Source organism: Athene cunicularia (genome assembly GCF_003259725.1).
Source record: "Athene cunicularia isolate RWA chromosome 5 unlocalized genomic scaffold, athCun1 chr5_part2, whole genome shotgun sequence".
Lineage (NCBI taxonomy): Eukaryota > Metazoa > Chordata > Aves > Strigiformes > Strigidae > Athene > Athene cunicularia.
The window spans coordinates 2,242,313-2,265,089 of NW_020799102.1; the positions used below are offsets into that span (position 1 = coordinate 2,242,313).

Genomic DNA, 22,777 nt, shown 5'->3' on the forward strand with positions numbered 1-22,777 from the left:
ACCCGTCTGTGCTGGAGTCTGGCCACAGCGGTGCTGCCCTGCAGAGGGCTGGTCACCTCCCGACGGTACTGGCGCAGGGTGGGAGCAGGGTTGGGCAGCACGCGGGGCTGACTCCAGCCCTGGGCTGGGTTTAGCACAGCTCCTCAGCACACACTCCAAGCACTGCATTTGGAAAGAAGGGGCTTGGACAGAACAGCTGTTAAATGAAGGAGGAAGAGTTTGAGCCTCAGCATCCCTGTTGGTTTTGAAGACAGATGTGGTGTGGATGGAGACAGAAGTTCTTGAAAAGTGAGACAGTCTCTTTTTCCAGCCTAGTAAAAGGAACCTGGGCTGTCCTAACTGATAAATCTGGTGAAACAGGAAAATGATCATGAGGGTGCACTTTGCTGAATTAGTCAAAACAAGCAACAGTTGTCTTTACAGAAAAATATGAGTCCTGAAAGGCCACAAGATATTAAACCTTGGATATTATTTATCAGAAAAGCAAAAAGAGTCCTGTTTTAAAATGTTTATCATCCTCTTTCCGATAACCTGTGTTATTTTAATCTTCCTCAAAGCCTTTTATGCTCCCTGTTGTAATACGCACTGCTAAGACAGACGTGAGAACCACAGATATCTTTACTTCCAGCCAGTTCGTTTAGTCATGGTTTCAACAGATGTTTTTGACTATATTATCTCCTGAGATCTCTGTTGAACTTTTATTTCGTTTAAATGCTCCTTTTTATTTGTGTTGTAAAGGTTCTCGGACAGGAATATGACACACACATGGCCCCCAACTCCAGCAACATAAAACATCAAATAGTGACTGCAGAAGAGGGAATATGTGTTGGGCACACTACAACTGCATGCCAGCAGTGTGTGTGAGCACGAAGGGACCTGGGGCATAGCCTTGGTTCATTACTACTTCCCCTTGGGGTAGCTGGTTTTGTTTGGTGAGGATAGTTGTGCTGCAAATTACATCAAGAATGAAATTAATGTCTTCATTTATGGTTATCTGCCACTTCCATGGACTGGAATGCAAGCTATGTATATGGGGTCAGCTTTGCTTTAGTTAGGTCTTTACTGTGTTGCAAGGAAGAAGGGGGAAACTATGCACCAATGAATGCCTCTGTTGGCATTTGGTGTCACTAGATATCGTAAGTCACCATGTTGTGCTTAAGTATCTTTTAATGTTCTGTTTCAGTGAAAAGCATTTCCAAGAGAAACAAGGGAAAATGCCTGGCTCAGACCCACTAACTCTTGTATGGCCTTTTGCTCTTGAGTGGTGGTTAAAAGATCACCATTTCAGGTCAAACCACTAACTGCTTTGAAGCTTGCTTTCTCGTCTTCTTTAGGTTTATCGTCTATATGGTCTGTCTAATGTGGGAAAACTTAGCTGTGATCTAATTTATGTTGGCCCATGTGACCAAAGAGAGAGGAAAATAATAGTCCTCTCTATCTGTAAGAAGTTCCATCTGCTTATTTCGAAACTAGATTGCCTGCTCTGCATCATGTCAAACAGAAAATGACCTTAATCAGGCACCCGGTGTAAACAGCTGGGCATGCTTCGAGAGGCTGCTCGGGGCTGGCTCCAGCTCAGCACAGGCTGCGACGTGACTGCTGCCACCACGGCTGGGACTCTTCCAGGAGCTCTTTCCTGGTGGACCTTTGCTGGTATCATAGTGTGGCAGCGTTGCTTTTCTTGCTGGTCTGGCTTTTTCCTGCCCTCTCAGTTGAAATGGAAGAGATGCTCAGGGCATAAGAAAGTGTTTCTCCTTAATATATATTTCAGGATGTACCACTGAGACATGATGCTGACCTGGTCTGTGATCATAAGGATTTGTCTTGATCTTTCTCTCCTTCAGCTCACCCTGTTGTTCAGGCAAAATCCCAACAATATAGATCCCTTTTGCCATGCTGTCATCTTTCTCCTTTCCAGTTTCTTCCTTGTCTCTGTGTTAACTGCATTCACAAACAGGCTCAATTTTGTAACTGGAAAATGTATCATTTTTGGAGTACAACTGAATCCTGTGGCTTTAACGGTAGTGAAGAAATGCATGGCAGAGGAAAATTAAATTTAGATCTGCCATGTATTTACGCACATGTGGGTCAAAAGACGCTTCAAAAGCATATGTGGTGCTGACATGTTCTGTCTCTTTCTCTCTTATGTCTTACTAATGGATCAGATCCTGGATGAGGTTGAAAGGAGAAGGGGAATATCTGCTGCCTTGGTTTATCCATTTATGAGGAGTCTGATGGAATCTCCTTTTCCTGCACCTGGAAAGACAATTAAAGTCAAAACCTTTCTGCCTGGAGCTGGAAATGAGGTAAAAAGCAACTGCAAACATTAAGAGTCAAAGCCTCCCCCCTCACCACTCCAATATCAAACAGCAAAAGAAAAACAGGAGGAGATACACGGATACTGCAAGGCATATGAGGTGGCACACTCTCAAAATGAGAAGCGAGGAGCTGTACCCGTGTTGATATGCTAATGCTAGTTCCCATTGATGATTATAAGCCAATTTATTGTTACGTATTTGTTTTTCATTTATTAATATGTTGTGTTTAAGAAAAAAGCACAAACAACGCAAATGCCCTCGTGTGCCTGGTCTAGTGTAGTTAACAGACGACAGTGTTGCTGGACTTTATCACGGTGATAACAAGCAAGTGTAAGTTTCCCATGCTGACTGTGCTTGAACAGGTCAGCAGCTGGTTGTTATTGCAAACCTCATTACTGCTGGTCCTGGCCTTGGTAGGAGGAGTGACCAGCAGCATTTAAATGGCTCTTTTTGGCAATAAATACCCTTTAACTGGCCCTTAAAGGAATAGTCTATATTTGGAAAAGCATGTCATATAAAAGTTTGTGTGTGCATGCACACATATAATGGATTTAATTTCCTTTTATTACTGACTTAAGTACATACAACATATGCCTTAGTGGAAAATGGCAATAGTGGTGCCTTGCTTAAAAAGTTTTTTGTAACTTGAGACTTGCTAGCCATTCGCTGTGTCAAATTCTGCTCTCTGCATGTTCTTATGTATGTTAACAGTAGCTCCACTCAGATGGGCAAGCGTATGGAGGAAATACATTACTGCAGATAGGAATTGAATTTGGCCCAGTTAGTGAAAGAAGGAAAAAAATTCCCCTCTAGGGTTGTTTCACACTCCTTAGGGTTAGTTTTACAGTGCTATTACTATTTTTACATCGAATCATATTTTCCTCAAGTGTAACGCCACTGACTTCAACGGAGTGGGGCTGTAATGTCACTTGGTACAAAATGTGAAGGGTTCCTTGTATAAGTGACTTGCAAGGCATGTTTAAGTCACAAGCATTTTCTTCTGGAGAAGCAAAGGAAATCTGAAAGGCTGAGTGGCCTAACAGTGGTGAGAGCTGATAGTGCTTTTTTGATGTGAATATATCTGGGAACCATGGATCTGCAACTTCTCTATCCTCTGCTCAAGCTTCTGAACTCTCCCAGAGAAAAACATTGAGATAATTCCAAACAAACAAATAACTCTCTTCTGGTTGAGCTTTGCTCTCTGTTATGCTAGTACAAACTCGTTATTTAAATGGAATGTGCTGGCTTAATTAGGAACAGAATCTTCTCCTTACATTGTGGCTCCTCTGGCCTAAACAAAGATGATGATTAATTGGGAAGTAGACAGTATATTTCTTTGTGATTAGCAGACTGAAGCAGAAGGCTTTGCCAGGCAACAGAAAACATGCATGGCATTCGTAAAAGCTGCTGTAACTTGCATTGCATCCTACCCCGCAGCAAGATTTTAGCATTGGAAGTTTTGCAGTAAAACCAGCTCCTCATGATCTGGCACATAAATACAATTTGAGCTTGCAATCCCAAATCTAAGGAATGGGAGTGGGCACCTTTACTGAATATGAGAAAGAGGTAGGCAGAGGCAGCATGTCCCGAGGAGGTATTCATGGTACACCATCGCTCCACAGTTTGATTCTTACTGCTATTTGGGGCAACAGCTGAGTGATGGGTATCTAATACTCTTGGCACCATAATGTTTCTGTATTTCACCCTTAAAAATATAAAATCTGTACACTAATACTGTTCTAACAATGATTTTCTTTTTACAGTCCTGTGTACTGGTCACAAACAATATTACAACTAAACTGGTATGAATTGGTTTTGTTTCCAGTATCCTGTGGTCTTGATCATATCTTTAAAGCAGTGTGTTTATGAGGAATTTCGTAAGGGCTACTCCAGTTTAAACCCAGTACAGTATGCTCATGGAATGTGGTGTCATGCGCATGAAAACATAAAAGTGGTCTAAAGCAATAAAGTGATGGTGATTTTTGGACATATGGAAAAAAGGAGATGCATATATATTCCTGTTAATATGTCTTCAGAGATTTCAACACAGCTTCAAGTTGGCCAACTTTTCCCCTTTCCCTTCTATTTCCTCAAATTCCTCAGTAGTTCATCATTTGCTGTCTTGCACTTCATATTTTCTCCCTCTGTTACTCTTTCTTCATGTTATTTTTCCCTCTTCTTTTTTCTGTCCTCCACCTTCAAGTTCCACATCTGAGCATGTCAATTGCAGAGTAAAAGGAAGATATAATAAAGGAATCAAGCAAAAGGCATTTGAGAAAAGGAAGGAGAGGGCCTGAGGTCATGGATGAAGTATGAAAATTAGACTTTAAAGGGATGTCACAAGTCACCATCTAAGACCTTGTCCTGACTCCCCAGTTAAGTATATATATGTATATATCTTTATGACAAAAAAAAGGTTTTAACCATTACCTAGTGAATTATGCATCATAGAGGAGTGAAAATTAAGTAAATTGAGTTTAAATTTTGCCTGGCTTCTATCTAGATGGGAATTTGAATTGCTAGCCAAGTTTACAACCAAATTTACCTTGTCTTTATGGCTTTTTTAACCCTGTAAGCTTCCAGCTCCTGTGTTTCCAGTTTGTTGCTTCATACGGTTGACTCAGCCAAGCTTTACATCTCTGACAGGGTGTTTAGAAGGCAGAATTATGTTTCCCTTGGAAATGACAGCAGATTTAATGTGCACAACTGTATTCTGGGAAGAATAACTTGATAGTGAATTGTGTAATATGCCATTTCTCTGGAGTGCTGTGCCTCCGGCCTCAGTTTGCAAAGGAGGAGGGGGGTCATTCTCAGTGTCCCCCCAGCAGGAAGCATGAAGCGGTGCTGGAGGGCCTGGTCTGGGGTGCTGGGCACCCCGGCGCTGTCAGCCCTGACCGGTGATGCTGACTGATGTTTGTTGGATGTGTTCAGGTCATTGAGCTGCGGCGGCCCATGGACTCGCGCCTGGAACACGTGGACTTTGAGTGCCTTTTCAAGTGCCTCAGCGTTCGTCAGATCATCAGGATCTTTGCTTCTCTCCTGTTGGAGCGGCGTGTGATCTTTGTAGCAGATAAGCTCAGGTAAGTGTCAAAGGGACCTGAGCCACATGTTCGGGACAGTACTATCTCTGGATACAAAAGCTTTATGAAATGTCCCGAATGGTTGTTAGATGTGAAGATCCTCTCACTGTAGGATTTAAATAATTTTTTACATCAGTGGAAATTATTTGCATCAGCTGGGGCACACATTGACTAGCAGTCACTAGCTATAAGCCACTTGTTCTGTCTTACCTTCCCATCTATAAAATGGTGATACCAATACTCACCTGCTTCATAGTCAGCACATGTTTGCACAGCATTTTGAGGCACTATAGTCCTAGCAATATTTCATTTCAGGTTTTGGAGCAGAGTACTCATAAACAGTAGCAGAGATTGTCATTGAGGTGCTTTACCTTGTGGCCATGCAGTACAGCCAGGCAGGGAAGTGGGGTGCTGAGAGTTCACCTGGTTTGCTCCATACAGGACAGAGTTTATAATGGGGCTAGGTTTCAAATCCTGCACTACCAAATCTATCCAGTGGGAGTGTTAAGAATGCTATTATGGTCCATCCCAACTCGTTAGGAAATTTTTCCTGGTGTTCATGTGACCTGAAAACAGTTCCTTTCTGAAGCTCCATCTTGGGCTCCTTGCTACATCCTTTCAACATACCTGTTACTTCCCTGCCCTTTGATTGCAGTCTTCCCTCCTTCACTCCTCTGAGGCATGAACACACCCAAAGCGTGAGAGCAACAGGTCACAACTTCACATGGTCTTTACCAAGGAAATGGGAGCTCTCTGTAGGCTGCACCCCTGCCCCACAGCAAAGAATCATCCCTTTTTTAGATGCTTGTGTAATCCATATAGAAAGGCATGAACACTTAAAGATGTTCTTTGCTGTGGCATGATAAATAATAATAGATGGCAAATAAAAATAAAGATCGTAATTTATTAGACTTGGGAACATCCAGCGTCTTCTAAAAGGACACAAAAGACTATATGGGTGGTTAAAAACACAGATGGATCTACCCAAACAAACTCTGTTAAACACTTTATCAGCCCCGACCTTCTCTGAATGACCGCCAGAAATAATAGCTGCACTTAGTGGCTGCCAGTGTATATAATAGCAAAAATACTTTGCATAGTAAAAGCTTTACAACCTTTAGGGGAGAATTTCTTAAAGCTGCAGACCCTTCTCAGGTTATAAAGTTACTTCCTTAGCAGTCTTTTTTGTTGTCTAGAACAACAGGAACATTTTATTTCATCCCTTCCCTTGTCAGTAACCCTTAGTTTGAAAGACCATTTGGGATGACTTAATTTCACATAAACTCCTGGTGAGAATTGTGTAGCTAGTCCAGGGTTTCTGCAGTACTTTAGTAGATATGTGAGTCACACCATGAATATTGGGGCAGGTGGCTCTTGAAAATACTGTTGGCGTGTTCCTTCTGACTCTTTTTCTACAGCATGCTTAATCACATTCTGCCTGTTTCTGTTTTACTGTTCATTTAGCAGAATTAGTGGCACCCACAAGTCTGACTGTAACTCAGAATGACACAGGTCTGCATTCCTTCAAATGGCACAATGATTTGAGTGGAAAATCACAGAAAAGGTGCAGAGAAAATGAGGGCTGTGCTGTGCTGCTGCCAACTGTTGCTCTGCTTTGGAGTTCCCAGTTACTCCTTTGTCCTGGTTTGGCAAAGTACCCTGAGCCTCGATCCATGGGCCGTGGGCACAATACTGCGGGGATGGCTTCTGCAGGAGGCATCCTCAGCTGTGAGGGCTGGGACAGAGAGCGTTCCCTGGAGCATTTCTCTGGGACAGCTGGCCTAGCCAACGTCATATAACGCTTCTGGTCACTGTTCAGAGAAAAGAAACAACAATTAAACCAACTTTGACAGGCTTAAGGCAGCTTAGCTTGGAAAACACTCATGCTGCTGATGCTGAGGGCTCATGGCAACCCAGGACTTCATCAGGCAACCACAATACACACTGCAAGCCTGATTGGAAGCTAACAGCTTTTCTCCTGATAGCTGCCTAGTCCTACGGGCCGCAGAGCAGAGCAGAGTCCCACTTCAGGCAAAGTACTGCTCTCTCTCCCTTTTGGCACACAGAAATAGGGCACCAGGACAACAGGAACCAGAAACATTAAAGAGCCCTTTCAGTAAACACATATCCAAACATTGCACACTCCTGCAAAAACTCTGCTCCAGCGAACTGTTGTTTCTGTTGTGAGAGGGAGCCATTGGGTTAGGGGCCATTAGCACATACTTTGAGAAAGGAGAGGATTCAGATGGATTCAAGAGGCTTATGAGGTTTTGTGGTTGCTCCTGTAAGAAGGACAGAACATTTCTTTCAAAAAGATTTATATTCATATTTATTATATCTGTATGTACCCTTTATTATATATATATACACACTTTGTTTTGTTTAAAAAGGGTATGACAAAATCTGATTTGGTAGATAAGGCTCTGGGTTAAGACCTGTGAATCCTGAGCTCTCTTGAACCCTCTGACCTGCTCTGTGATGCATGCTGGAAACGTAGCTCCTCTTTCTTATCTTTTGTCTGGTCTGTCTGGGATCCTAAATGCTACAGGACGGAGACCGCTTCTTGCTCTGTGTGCACGCAGCTCTGCTTGAATACAGTGTGGCCTCTCTCAGCATGGGGATCTAGGAGGAACTGTAAAATAGAAACTAATAATGAGTCCTTTGACAAAGGCCTGGCGAAAGTGACAGTGGATTTAAATTCAATACTTACTGAGGTTTTCATGGTTTAAATGGGGATGAAGTCTAAAATGAAACACTCTGGCTTTGAGCTAATAACTGTCTGTCTTGGAACCTTTGCCCTGTCTGATGTGAATTTTGTTTATGGGCATCACGGCTGAAACTGAAGGAGTTTACCAGTAATGTGGAAAAATAGACGTGAAATATCTTACAGGTCCAGTCTGTGGGCCCAAAGAATGAGAGCAGGAAATTAAAAAGCTTTTACAAGGGTTTGATTTCTGCATGTACCCAAAAAATAGCTTGGAAATAAATGATGTTGAGGTTTATGCTTCAAACAATGAGATGCAATGGGCTTTTGTGGCTGCCTGTTTAACAGGTCTCCAAGCAATAAATGATTTCACACATTATACAAGTTAGGGACAGTCATGCCTAGTGAAGTGAGATTCATTCAATAAATTGTTATTTATGGTTCTTATAGTACCCAGAATGTGAAAATTTACAGTTCTTGATCTTTGTGCAGAAGGGGGGTTGCCATTTTTCGACACAGAAAGTGATGCTACCAGCAATGAGGAAACAATAGTAAAGTTCTGAATGACAGGACTGTGAGGTTGCCTTGGTTAGATATGTGCAGTTAGGTTTGGGTTGTTTTTTTTTTTTTACCAATAAGTTGCTTATGTATATTTTTCTGCTTGGAAATGGGTGAATAAATCCCTGTGACTATTTGCTGACCTTCAAAACTTAATTTGAATCTGCCAGTGACCTTTCAGTATTTTGCTTTCCATGAACAGCTGAGAAGTCAACAGAGAAATAAAGATAACAGTAGAGAAACTTGGAAGAAGAATAATAATGATGATGATAATAATAATAACAACTCATAAAGAGGTAACTTAAAGTTCCAATTCCTTAAACATCTGCTGAAAGCACAGCTGAGGTGGTATGTCCCATCCCAGTTCCAATACCCAGCTGGGAGCCTCTATTTATGTTCCAGGCATTCTGCCTGTTCACCCCAACTCTGAAACCATCCTATGACTGCCAGCTGCAAAGGGAGAGCTGCTCAAGTGCAGTCCTCAGGCGTTTGCAAGGCTGGGCAGCAGATGCAAAATGAATAGGTTCTGGGGCTCAGGGAACGCTGGCGTTTCTGCAGGCACAAAGGTAGCAACAGAAAATAAATAGAAAGCAAACACTGGAAGAAAAATATTTCACTGCTTGTTTTAGTTTTATGCTGGGAAAACAAATTTGTGGACATATTTGCTGAGGAGGTGGGTGGTGTATCTATGCATGTGAGAGTCTCTTTGCCTTTTCCCCTGTATGTTTAGAGAAGGGGAAAGGAAGGCCTTGAGCATCTCAATGTCCCTTTGTTATAACCCCATTTTTTATAAATAAAAACCACTCTTGCTGTAATCCACTATATTGTGAAGGACTTGGAGCATATTTTGCTTACATTTCACATGTGGGTCCAGTTCAATGCCGGCCAGATTCAGTGTTTGTAAGAGGCTTGTCTTTTGCTGTGGATCTAAATCCTAGAATATTCCTTTCAGTGCCTTTCTGAAGCTTTAGGGGCTGTGAAAGGCTTCTATAGAGAGTCCCTGCTCTTGTAAAAGACAAAATAACTTCTCATTGTTGTAAATTTTGTTTTTATATGAGATATTTCAGCTACTTCTCAGTGAAGCAGGAGCACGGGCCTCAAGGAAAAAAAAATTCTCTGACAGCAGTGGGTTTTATGTTTTGAAACTGTATAGGTGAACTTGGAAACGTACCCCAAGGCGAAGGTGGGCCAGGGGTTTTTCTAAGCGGCAGTGCCAGCTCAGTCCCCCGTCCTGCTCCCCTTGTTTGCTCCTGTCCTGCGCCATTCTCCCTCACCCAGGAGGCTGTGCTGGCCCAGCTGCAGTAGGAATTACTCCTTTTGCAGAGCTTCTCCAAACCACATGGGCCTCTTGGCCATGTCACACCAGAAGCTCCTGGGCTGGGAGAGGGGCAGAGCAGGGTGCTGGGGATGGATGGGAGTGGGCAAGAGCACTGGGATGGGCAGACTTCAGGGTGGTGTTGCCACTGAAAGGTGTCTATCATGCACCATCCTTGGGTGTGAGCCAGCTGAACTTACAATATCTCATGAGATATTGTAAATAAACCCTCAAGTTCTTACCTGTATGCAGGGGAGATCTGAGGGAATGAGGCTGAGGCAATGCTGGATGACAGCGAACTTCAGTGCAGTTAAATCTCCTGCACATCAGTGTCATCCTCCCTTAGGCATGGCCACAGATGACTTTGTCTTTCCAAGGAGAGTTTTTTCCTTCTATGTTTCTCTTCCCCTCTGCCAGCACACGTCCCCTGGCCCAACACAGACCAGCAGTCTGTCAGCTGGTGTGCTGCAGCCCCCCAAAACCCTCCTCTGAAGCACTTGTCCCATGAAGTCAAGAGCTGCAAGCAGAAGCTTGGCACCTATGAGGTGGGAAGACTTTATCCTGTTAAGGACAAAAACCTCCCTGCCTCTCCCCAGAGTATTTTGGACTGCCATGAGGAATCTGTCTTCCAGCACAACTGTAGAAAGTCCAGGCAGATCCCAGACCTGGCCAAAGGTTATGGGCTCCAGACAGAAACACTGACTAATACAGGACAGAAGCATAAATATGTAAATACTGGGGGAAGTCATCCCGCAGGCATGTTTCTGTTAACTTTGTGGAGCAAAAGGGGACCAGTGTGTACTCGTATTCAAGGGCAAAGGCTTTCAGAACAAACAATGGCGTTTCCCTAATCTCACGGACAGAGACAGCTTTGGGCTGCCCTTGTTACACCCGGGATATTCGGGGAGCGTTGACGCTTCTCCTCATATTTGAAATCTGTTGTTTTGAGAATCGTAAGGCCACGCTAGAAAACAGCACAGTTAGCAGTTGAGAGCAGCCTGATCCCTGTCTCTCAGTGCCTACTTGCAAAAATAGTATTAGGGATCCTTTAACCTAACAGACAAAATCATAGCATGATGTTTTAGCTCAAGTTAGAATACTCAAGTTTAAGTAGGAGGTAAGTGGCAGTGTATTAGTAGTAAACTATTGTTCCCCAGTCCTGTAGCAAGGTCAAGTGGAAAAGCAAGAGTAGCTAAACTTCTGGGCAGGTTACTAAAGTGAAAGCTCATTCCCTATTTCCTTATGGTTTATTTTTTATTAACAGAAGTAGGATATAATTCTTACAAACTAATCACGGCAATGATGGACCTGCCCAGGCTCACCTGCTGCCTGGGAATGCTCCTTTCCGGTAGAAAAATATCAGAACACTTGTAAAATCTGGCAACCTGCAGGGTAAAAGGTAAAAACACATGGGTTAGGACAAAGAGGTAAAGTGTGCTCAGTAAACAGACAGTGAGCTTTGGCCAGTAATAAAGATTCCCTTTACTTTCCCTTGTCACAAAAACCTCCACCAAAAAAAAGGTGAGAGAAATTTGACAACACACACATGCCAGAAAACAGCTCATGAGTGAGAATTTACTGTCGCCAGTCTCTAACTGGTCTGTACCATTTCTGAGCACAGGCTACAGGAGACACAACTATGTCCTCTCTTGGTCACATCTGGCACGGCCCCGTACGGAGCTAGAAGTCCAGTTCTTTGTCTTGGGGAAAACTTTTTTTAGTTATCAGCTCTGCATTGAAGAAGGAGATGTTTTGAGGTGCAAGATACTGTACCTGTGGAATGTGTAATAGCTCCCAGATCTTATGTCTAAACCCAGGAGAAGCATGGATGTCTGAGATTTCTTCTGGTATTTTTTTATCCAAAGATTGTGAAGTGCTTTCTTAATACTGTCAGGATTATTGTGCTTGTCTGGTCTGACTTGCTGAACATAAGCTAGAGAATTTCTTCCACTAATTTCTGCAGTGGAAGGAATGAGCTCTTGTATGATCTAATTATCCAATATGTAATCATGCCTAGTAGACAGAATTTATTCTACAGCAAAAACATCCATTTCTCATGTAAGTAACTAGAGAGTTTCCATTTCCTCCAGTAAGAGCCAGATCAGCCCCTGTTGAGAAGTGATTTAGAACCTGCAGACCACCCCTGCTTCACCTAAGGGACAACAGCTTGCAGCTCCCCCCATCTTTTATAAAAGAAGCAGCCTCCAGAGTCTGTCTGAGTCTGTTACCTACCTGCAATTGCTTTCCTTCCATGAGACTTGGGTTTTTCTCAGGCTGCTTGTACTATGAAGCTTTGTTAAGTAGAAACATATATACTGAAAAAAACCCTTAAACCTTCTGTAAGGTATGTGATTATTTGGCCTGATGTAGCTGCAATTTCTTGACATTCTGCTTCTTTCTTTCCTACCAAATATAGCTAGTAGTCTTTGAGTAGGATGTTTGTATGCAGCCCAGTCCTGCAAAATGCTGGGTGCCTTGTTCTACAGTCTAAATGCTAGAATTGGTGGTGTTGAATGTGATGTGAAATTGGTGGTTAAAGGTAACTAGCAGAGCTGTCTCTCAAGATTTTTGAGAGAAATTTTGTACTTTATTCTCCCCTCTCAAGAGATACTTACATTTTGTACCACTTGGATTACATTTCTCTGGCACTCAGATTGTATGATGACTAATGCCAACAGAGGAGCTGTATGTGGACAGTAGGAAAATGTGTGTCAGTCAGAAGAGACAGCCTGAGAAACAAAATGAACTTTCTAAGTCTCTGGTTTGTTTAAGATTCCACAGTCCCAGAGAAAAGCAATCTAATAATGGTATTTTCAATATGCAGTAACCTTCGATGGCATTTTTAATAAGCCGTAGCACAAGAAGGGTAGAGCCTGTGTGATCTTTCTTTTCCTCCTTTCCTCCTGCCCTTCTTTCCAGTGATACTTATTCATGTCACTTCAGGCTTTGGCCAACACTTTACAGTGGGAAAACAGTTTTTCACTTATGATTTGCACAACAAAACTCTCTCTCCCTCCCCCTCTCCTGTGAAAAGGAGTGGGATAAGAAGACGACCATGTTGTTTGGTAATTCTCTTCGGGATTGCTTATTGGCACAATAACTGTATGACAGTAAATTGCAACATTTTCCCAACTTGGCCTCTAGCTCCTGCAAGGGGATTCAGACGATTCCCTCTTTTCAGCTTTTGAATGAGAAGGATTAGGGAATTGGGATTGTTCGTCTCCTTTGTTACTACCTCTAAAAATTCTTCATCCTGCTTCACAGCTGTCATGTTGTTAATAGTGCAATGACTGCCTGCAATCTGAAACCGCCAGTGTGAACATTAACAAGGACTGGTGGGATCAAAGGTCCCAGTGTGGAAAGAACAAGTAGTTAACACTCCTCTGGAGTACCTGGGCCAGAACCACTTTTGTTACCGATTTCTGCTAAGAAACTGTTCTGCAGGAAGGGACTGGATAACTCTGTGGGCACTAAGGATTTCCACTTTAAAAAGTTGGGTTTTTTTTCTTTCAACCACCTGACAAAGCTTGGGCAGGTGGCTGATGTGTCAAAGCAATGACTTATGGCCAAAAATCCCATTTGCTTGAGCTTTGTGGAAAGTATGGTTGAATGCCAGTTGCTTGAAAAGCCAAGTGCTCATTCTGAAAGGCACTTTGCATGTGTCTTTCTCCAGGGGCTTTCATGTACCTCTCATACACAAGTATTACAGGAGCAAAAAATAATGTCCACGTTAAAACCACAATCCCCTTTGATCAATTTTCCTCTGCTTTCTTTTAAGCTAAGTAGTTCAAAGCTATTCTGCAGGAGAGCGATCTCCTGACAGTGCATTCTCTGGTCTGCAGCTCTCAGCTCCACATGATGCAACCTTGATCTGTGCCATGAGCCAGGGTTGTGCTTTGCAGGTTATCTGTGGGACCTCAGGCTGTCTGTCACTCAGGTGTTCCAGGAAGGTGGGAGCTGGGTTCTGAAAATGCAGCTCTTAGTGAAGCAAAAGTTACCAATTTGTGTAAAGTTATGATAACCTTTGGAAATTCTACATAAAATATCCATCTCCCAATATTTGGATGAGGACCAAAAAGAGAGCCTCCTGTATAGTCAAAATGAACTCTGCACTTACTACTTTGATAATATCCTCTGGTGAGTTGTGTAATTATAAAACATTGAAAAATTGCATTACGTTGACTTACAAATCCAGTGGCTTTAAAATAGGAATCCCTGGTAGCACATCATATTTCAGTTCATCTCTCTTTAGCTAGGGACATCATCCCAGCAGGGCAGACAGCGCCTGGGTGCTGGCTGTTCCTGACATGGCCTCTGGCTGCACTGTGGCACTGTAACATACCTGCTTGTTCCTTAAGCCATTGACATAACTTGCAGTTGGATACAGATTGCTGCAGCAGCCCTCCTGCATAACAACATGAGCGGCCAGGAGTATCACAGGTATAATCTTTGGTCTCTTTGTTGTCATCTTGTCTTTAGTATTTAGAAAATACTAAAATTTGAGTTCCTTGTTCTTTATTTTAGCACAGTGCCCAGTGTATCAAAATTTGACTTGAAGTTCTGTGACATTCTCTGTTCTGGTATGATAGGACATTTACAGTGACAAAACAGCTTTTCTGTCCACATGCTTCTGAACAAACTTTCATGGGAGAGCGATGAAAGGACAGACAAGCACTGTGACAGACCCAGACCCTTGCTTGGTGTACCCGTGATGTGCTGCAGGGCCGTGCTCAGGTAATTACAGTGAGGCTGCTGATGTAACCGTACCGGCAGGATAAGATAGCACAAGACAGGAGAGGATGTTGCAAGCTGAAGTTAAAGGGGATGTGGTCAGAGAAGACTTTATGGATGAAGATGTTGCCCACTCAGTTTTCTGTAAAATATGGTGAGGAGGGACCAGAAAAGGGACAAAGATGATGATGCAAACCACTGGGCAGGTCTGTTCCATGATCTGTACTCATTGACATGGCAGTGTGGCAAAGCATGGCTCCATGAATTAAAGTCAGAAAAAACAAGTCCAGAAACTGGGTTGTAACTGCTGTGTTTATCATAAAAAATCTCCTACCTGGAATCATCAGTAGCACAGAGGAACTGGTGCCCGTGCTCTCTGTAACTCACCTTCAGTAATCACGGGAGTGTGTCCCAGTATTAACTGCGTCACTGGTGCCCCACGGAGAAGGAACAGCAGCACTGCTTTTGCCAGACAGGTGAGGTCATATTGTGATTCCTTTATGAGAATTTTACAAGCTTGGCTTTTCTCAGACTGCACTGCAGAAATCACCAGATAAAACGTGAAGTGTGACTCATTTTTTGCAAAAACGAGGTTTGGGTTTGGCTTGTTTTCATGAGGAGAAAAAAACACCTTTTGAGGGGTGTAGGTGCATCATGAGTACACCAAGCAATGGGGAGCAGAAGGGGCGAGGGTCTGTCATGGTTAAGTAGCTACACTCTTTGAGTTGTAAGCATAGTTAAAAAGATTCTGCAAAGAACAATAACTGATAATTGGGCTGATGTGATGTGAAAAATATGCATTTCCTTCTCAGTCTGTGCCCCCCTCTCCCTGCCAGTGTTATCGCTGAGGCCTTGTTTGCATTCCGTGAGATATCACAAAGGTCACTTGCAGCAAACGTGTCAGCATTCAAATTAGGGGAGCCACTGTGACTTGACTCTGCCTTTCATCCCTGGCAAAAGCACAGTTAAGTTCTCACTTTTGCATCAGGCTTGTGCTTGCCACCTGGAGGAAGCCTGGCTCAGGAGGCGAAGAAGCCGTGGATGGACCATGGAGGCTGACAGGCACAGTGCAATAGTAGTGCTTCTGGTTTGCTAAATCAGTCACCCACCCTGGGAAATGTTAATCTCTTGAATAATATTTTTTCTTTGTCAAGTCCTGTGCGGAGTGAGGGATTTTTACCAGCTTCTGGACAAAAGTGAGTTGTTAGCTAACTGCTAAGACTGGGTAATGTATGTTACAGTCTGTAACAGACAGGGGACATATCTCTTTACCCAGTTGCACAGATTGACTGTAGCAGTATTTGTTGTAGTGTGTGTAATGATTAAGTTATGAAATGTTCAGGACTAGCTGCTGCATTTGAGTTGGCCCAAATGGACTTGGCTTACCATGATCCTCATGTGAATTATACGTGTTCCTCTCCAATCATGATCATATTTACACTTGGGAATTCCCTATTTTATTGAGACACTAGGAGCAGAGCTTTCTATTGGCAGGTCTTCCCTGACATCAAGAGGAAAATTAACCTGAAATATGCCCATACAGATTTGTCCACGTTTCCTGAAAAGAAGGATGTTGGGTATTGATCAGAGATACGGTATTAGCTGCATACTTTAGACCAGGTACTAAAGTTATGCCATGACTCTTAGTTTGCCTCTTAAGTGTTTGCTTTAAGAATAAATTAAAATGCAAACTATTAGTCTGGCTTTTACAGCCTAAACTCACTCAATTGTCCATGTAATATGCACCCACTACTTTGATTTTAAACATCTAATCAATTACTCTAGAGAAAAGTCAGATTTAGTAACAGGAAATTCATTAAGTTCAGAACCCTCTTTCACGTCACGTATGCAACCACTCCATCCTAAAGTTCCTGCAGCTACCCAGATTTTCACAGATTTACCTGAAGGTCAGGTGAGGAGCAGTGCCTTGGCAGTGTCAGGGGTGTCCTCCTTCCTGTGGACCCCACATGGAGGTGGGCCCTTCATAGAAGGATTCTGACACAGAGAATTCTCAATCCAAAAGGTTGGAATCTAATTATTTAATTAAAAATTAAATTAAATTGTGAGAGGTTAATAAATAAATAATATATTAAAATTAAATTAAATTAAATTATTTAATAGCTTCAAAAATTAGTCTTCCAAACCTCCTTATAAAGGCTTGAACGATTCTCTGTAGTTTGTTTTACCACTGAAGGGCTTCTAGAAAAGTAAAAAAATTATTAAAATTTCAGAAGCTGAAACATTCCTTGGTGACGAGAGGCTGACTTTACAGCCATTTGGACAGCACTCTTCCACAGAAGTCAGGGTACTCACGGTTCAGAAGGGACTATCATGTCTTGTGTGTGTACCTGCAGGCTGATCTGATTAAAATAGAAGAAATTACTGTATTATAATTAATTTGGGTCAAACAGCAATAAGCTGAGCACAAATTCTGGTGTTTGCTTTGATTACAATCTTCTGTCTCTCACAAACAGGTAAATATAACTGTTGTGGAGGAAACTTGTCTTTCAGTTTGAAAATTATTCCTGATAGAAACTGTGGTTTTGTGTTGGCTTATCAGCAGGCTGTGCATAGTGGGGCAAGGGGGAAGCCGTACAGAAGTGCCTGAAGTGTAAAAGCACTGATTATATTTGATTTGCATCTGTACCACGAGTAGGCTTTGGGTCTGTCACACACCTTCAGCTATGCTGGTGTCTGACCTTCCCTCTCAGCACCTCTGGTACCAAACAAGGATGGGTAACTGGCATCAGGCAGCCTCTCAGTCCTTCCATCTGCCTATAGCAACAGGTAGGAACAGCTTTCACAGGGACCTAATAATTTGGCCACATGTGTGTGACAGAGCTTTATCTATATTCATATTCATTTTTTTTCCCTGGTGCTTGCTTATGTTGTTCAGCCCAGCCAGTCACTGTCTTGTCCCTTAGTTTTGCATGCCAGCCTCTCTGCCCTCAGCTTATGTTTCCTTTTCACCTGCTCGGCAGGCTCATTTTGTCTTCCTCCCTTCCTAGTTCTGCCTTACAGGTCTTATTTTTACCTCTTTGTATTTCACTCATCTTCCTCCCTTCCCTTCCTTCCTTTTCTTCTCTTCCCTTCCCTGGGTTCTCTGCAGGATGAAGATGATCTTCCTCTCCCAGATGAGCCTCACATTTCTATGTGTAGTCAAGGACTACAATGGAGAGGAAGATGCTCCTTTGTGCAAACAATTTCTTCTGAAGAAATCAGCAGCTAAATAAGTCTCTCTTTAGTATGTACAAGAACTATTTTAAGGTGGCTTCTAACATAAACAAGTCAAAGTGAGTTTAGACATCACTGGTAGAAGTCCTTGATGCACGGGATACTCTCTCCTGCCAGCCTTCAAGTCCTTGTCAGCAAAACATGCCAGCCTTTCACAGAAAAGGGCAGCAAAGATGTTTTATATAACAAAATAACATAGTTTTTGATCTGATTTTGGAAGCAAACTGATCTGATGCTGAGCAAGGGGGTTGGATCAGCTGACCTCCTTGAGGTCTCTTCCCACCTGAATTACTTTATGATTCTATATAATTTTGCGTGAATTTGGAAAACAAAATAGTTATCTAGAGGCAGACACATAAGCTTAAAAACTTCAGTGAAGACAAGTTAAATTTTGAATCCTGATCATGTGAAAACAGCACCTTACAAATGCAAGCAATGCTACAAATAGGCAGGTCTCCCAGACCTGTCAGTAGTTGCAGCCCTATGTATGAACACACAGAGGTATCCTTTCATCAGCAGTGATGTTACCCGTGACAGCTTCGCTTCTCAGAAAATCTCCATTTCAGCTTTGCTTCAGTATTCGTTTACAAGCACAAAGGTATTTATTACTCCATGTTGTTCCCGATGAGAAGGTTATCCCAATACGCTTCCTGCAGTTGTCTTCTGCCAGGGCTCCCTCCCCAACCCTCTCTGCATCTGATCCTGTGCCTCTGAATGTGCCTCTCAACCTGGGGCTGCAGCCATGCAGTCTGATGGCTCCATCGCCGTGCTCTTTTCCTCTAACAACAATAACTCAACATGATTTTATTTTGAAATATTCATGGTGTAGGTCTTCTTGCTAAAAAGCTGCAAAACCATGTTGTTTCTTCGGTTTGAGTCAAAAAAAAAGGAATTGAAGGGGTTTTTTTCCCCCTTTTAAACATCCTAGAGTGGTAACAGAAACAATCAGCAATAATTTTGCCCAGGAAGGAATACTGTGATGTCTAACACTTTTACACTGGCTAGAAAACTGGAGATATCCTTCACTATTATATCAAATACTTTATTGAATTCTCATTTTATTCCTTCCTGCCCTATTTGGCAAGTAGTTGGTGGTATATGGGTTAATGAAACACGTGTCTTCACAGCACAGCAGCCCCAGGAGCAAAACACAACCATTGATCTGGGGGGCTGTGGGGACACACAGACTCAGAAGAGCACCTGGGGGTCAGGGTGGGTATTGGAGCTGAGCACCTACACAGTGGAGCAGGGAGAAAGTGGTAACATCTCCCTGTTGTCAGCCAGCTCTTCCAACTGGCCAGGGATCCTCAGGGACTTGCTTTAAGAACTGGCTTCCTGCAGGAATGCTGCAGGAGCTGATTACAGCGAGACAGCTGGGGTATGGCAAATGTCACTTACTATATTGATATGTTTTCATTTATATCTTGTCCCTGATGCTATTATTTAGTCTTATCCACCTGATTAATAGTGCTGCTATTATTTATTGTTATGTACCCAAAGAAACCTTTCTTTTTTCAGAGCTTAGCTGTGTATTGTATACAGTACAGCACAGTTCTGCTCTAAATGACTGCCTGCACAGTAACAGCAATGCTATATGCACTCCACCTCCCACCCAAACTGTAGCAGTATGCTACAATTTTTACTTCCATTTTCTCTTTTCTTGATGCTTTTCAGGCTTTCTGTTTTGTCCTTCCCCTCTGCCTCTGCAGTCTGTGTGTGTTGGAGGAGAGATGGGCTGAATCCTTGCTTCTGTAGCATTTTCCCAGAGCCTTTACAGAGACAAACCTCTCAGACCATTTTATCTTGCAGAGTTGTCACAAACTTCTCTCTCTCTCTCTCTCTGTTGGACTGAAGTTAATCCAGGATCTGGAGAGGTGTTGAAGGGTATAGGAGGGAAGTGTTAGGCATCTGGTTTTGCTACACAGTTCACCAATGGCACAAGGATAGGAGCTATCACAGAAAAGCACAACAGTGGCCTGTCACAAGGCATGTGGGTGTGTAATACTCACCTGAGTGGAGGTATTACACCAGGGATGGATGGAACATCCAGACTCCAACCCCAAGTGAGAGAAAACAGAGGATGTGGGTCAGGGAGGTAACTCGGTCACAGAGCAGTTGTGGGCTGGAGCATGTGTGCGTTAACACAGCAGATGAAAGAGTTCAGCAAATGTGGACAGAGTAACATAATTAAATCATCAGGGAGAAATGAGAAACATGAAAAGGTTGTGGAAAAGTAAACATAGGCATTGGAAACACTTCTCTGTGAAATTACATTTTTGGCTACATTTCTCCATCTGAGGAAGCAGAGGGACCGGATTCTAACAATCGGTCCTAGTCCTGTGCATGGTCCAGAGCCATCGGCATAGCAGAGCTGGCACCAGCCCTGGGGTGACAGAGCTGCTGTGTGGCTTGGCCCCTGCACCCTAAGGGGTGGTCCTCCCTCCTCTCCTGGCTGAGTAAGCTTGTCTGTCCCTTGGGGAAGGAGCAGGAAGGGATATTCTCACCTTCTCCTCCTTCAATGCAAATACAAGAATGACTGTGTGGGTGCATGAGAGTAGCAAGGTAGGATGAGGGAGCCCTGCCAGCAAGCAGTTGTCTGTGCTAGAGGCTTAGTCCTGGATTTAGGAGATGCTCAGTGTATGAGGCTCCCTTGGGTCTGTGAGAAATTGTAGGTGGTAGAGGGGGAAGTGAGAAGGAATCTAACTATTGGCTCTTGCTATGGAGAAGAGAGCTATTAAGCATATCTGTGGAATATTTCTGACATGAGTAGTATGTGTAACTGAATATGACTTCAATGGTTCATGAGATTTGGTGATTTGCAGTATGCAGCGAGCCATGGTCCTCTGAAACAGGCACATCCAGCACTAGCAGCCACATTGGCAGTGCCCCCCACAGCCAGGGCAGTGCCCATCCACTGTGCAACAGCGCAGGACGTGTGATTCTCAGAATATGGTAATTGTGTTGTGATTGGATATTAATATAGCCTAGACTGGGGGCTGTTTGCTGGTTGACTGACCCAGAACTTGATAGCAGACACCCTCCTACCTAAAGGACAGTAAATGTTCTTGTTAAGTCACAGTAATTTGCTTTTGACATGGGCCTAAACCATGTCCACAAGCAGTCTCCACAATTCAGCTGAGTCACGGTAATGTCTGCAATTCCTGTGCCTTGGCTGTTAGTCGGAGCCTTGTGTCTCCACACCAAGTACACAACAAAGAAGAGTTTCTGTGTGCCATCATGAGACAGTGATTTAGAAAACAAAATAGCCCAGAGGAAGATAAATCACCTTTGAGTTGGAAAGAAGTGTTGTCAACTTTTGTCTGTAACATGATAAAAGATCTCTTCTTTGAGAGAAATTTGTGATTAAGAATGTCTCAGTAAGACTACGTAATCTCTACTAATACTTTCATGGGGAAAAGATCAAACACTGAAGGGTTTTTTAATCTAGTGAATAAAAGGCATAGGAAAAAACAAAATCTGGACAAATTCCAAATAATTTTTAACAAGATGATAACCATGGAAAAAAAAGTGGAAGGAGAAGTGTTGGATTGCTTGTGTTTTGAATTCAGTTGTAACTAGGCATTTTTCTAGAAATTGTTCCCTAATTTTGCTTTAGTGGAGTGCAATTATTGGGATGAGTACAGGCTAATGGGATGAGTTCCATGGCATACGCTGTGTTGTATGGCTGGATAACTGCCTTACATACAGATATGTAAGAAAATTGCTTTAACCCCACAAAACTTGCAAACACAGTCACCTTCTGACAGTCAGCTGCTGTTAGTAGACTTATTCCGCGTGTAGTTACGTGTGCATGCGGGACAGCCTGTAGCTGACAGAGCAGAGGGATGTGCTGGGTTTAAGGAGAAGGCTGCCTCTTCCCCAGAGCAACTCTGCAGAGACAGCACATCCCAGGCCAGCGGAGGGGTCCACATCCCTGGGGCGGAAGGAGGCATTAGTGCTGCCGGCACTGGGGCAGGGCACTACCCGTGTGTTGGAAGGAAGGAGGGAGGCACACACCAGTGTGGTGCTGGGAGCCTGGGCACAGCTGGCCCCGTGCTGTACGGGGGTGCGTGGAGCCCTGGGATCATCATAGAGTGTTTCCCACTAGTGCATGACTTGGGCAGTGCTTCCCCTCTGAAGTATGTGATGAAATGTTTATGCTCCTTGTTAGTGTGTGACTCATGCAATGGTTTTGTTTCTTGTGCCCATGTATAAAATTACCTGCAGATGGGTAATATAAGAAGTGTTTTCCAGTAGAACGACAGCTAGAACATTATGCAGTGTTCCTGTAAAACTGCACAGACCAAATGAAAAAGCCCACTCTCAAAGACAGCTCTTTGGATTACTATTGAAAGTGAAAATATTTTGAAAATATAATTTCTTTGTCTATTCTGTTGCTTTACTTTGTGTGCTTTGCACACCTTAAAGAAAATAAATCATGTGACTGACCTTCTCATAAACGAGAACAGGGAGACAATGTGTGGGTTGCACATCTCTAAAGGAAAAACTGGAGTGGATTTGGTTTCCCAGGGTAGGCTTTCTTTTTTAATTTACCAAATATGCTTCTCATTAATAATACCCTTTTAAAAGGACCTGAACCATATTTTAGAGATTTAAACTGGAGGTTCCCTTACATCCACGATCTCTGAATTTTACCTTATAGAATGTAAAAACCTCACACTGAAGTGAAAGATGTGTATCCTTTCTAAATATGAATCTTTCCAGCTGTGGAAGGGACGCAGGCACTTTGTACAAGCAGTTTGGTAACAGCGTGTGAGGCTCCTGCTGCCCTCTGCACGAGCAGTGTCTGGGCGGGAGGGCAGCAGGAGATTCTGGG

The 22,777-nt window shown here is 43.0% G+C and overlaps 1 protein-coding gene across 4 annotated transcripts in view; it reads left to right on the top strand.

Annotated features, from left to right (window-relative positions):
• The window catches only part of ST5 (suppression of tumorigenicity 5), a 142,307-nt gene that overhangs the window by 110,265 nt on the left and 9,265 nt on the right, over window positions 1-22,777 (top strand). For all 4 annotated transcript variants that reach the window (XM_026850461.1, XM_026850463.1, XM_026850460.1 and 1 more), the window contains 2 exons: window positions 2,166-2,306; window positions 5,250-5,398. In XM_026850461.1, the coding sequence (XP_026706262.1) occupies window positions 2,166-2,306; window positions 5,250-5,398 (290 nt within the window). The remainder of the gene's footprint in view (window positions 1-2,165; window positions 2,307-5,249; window positions 5,399-22,777) is intronic.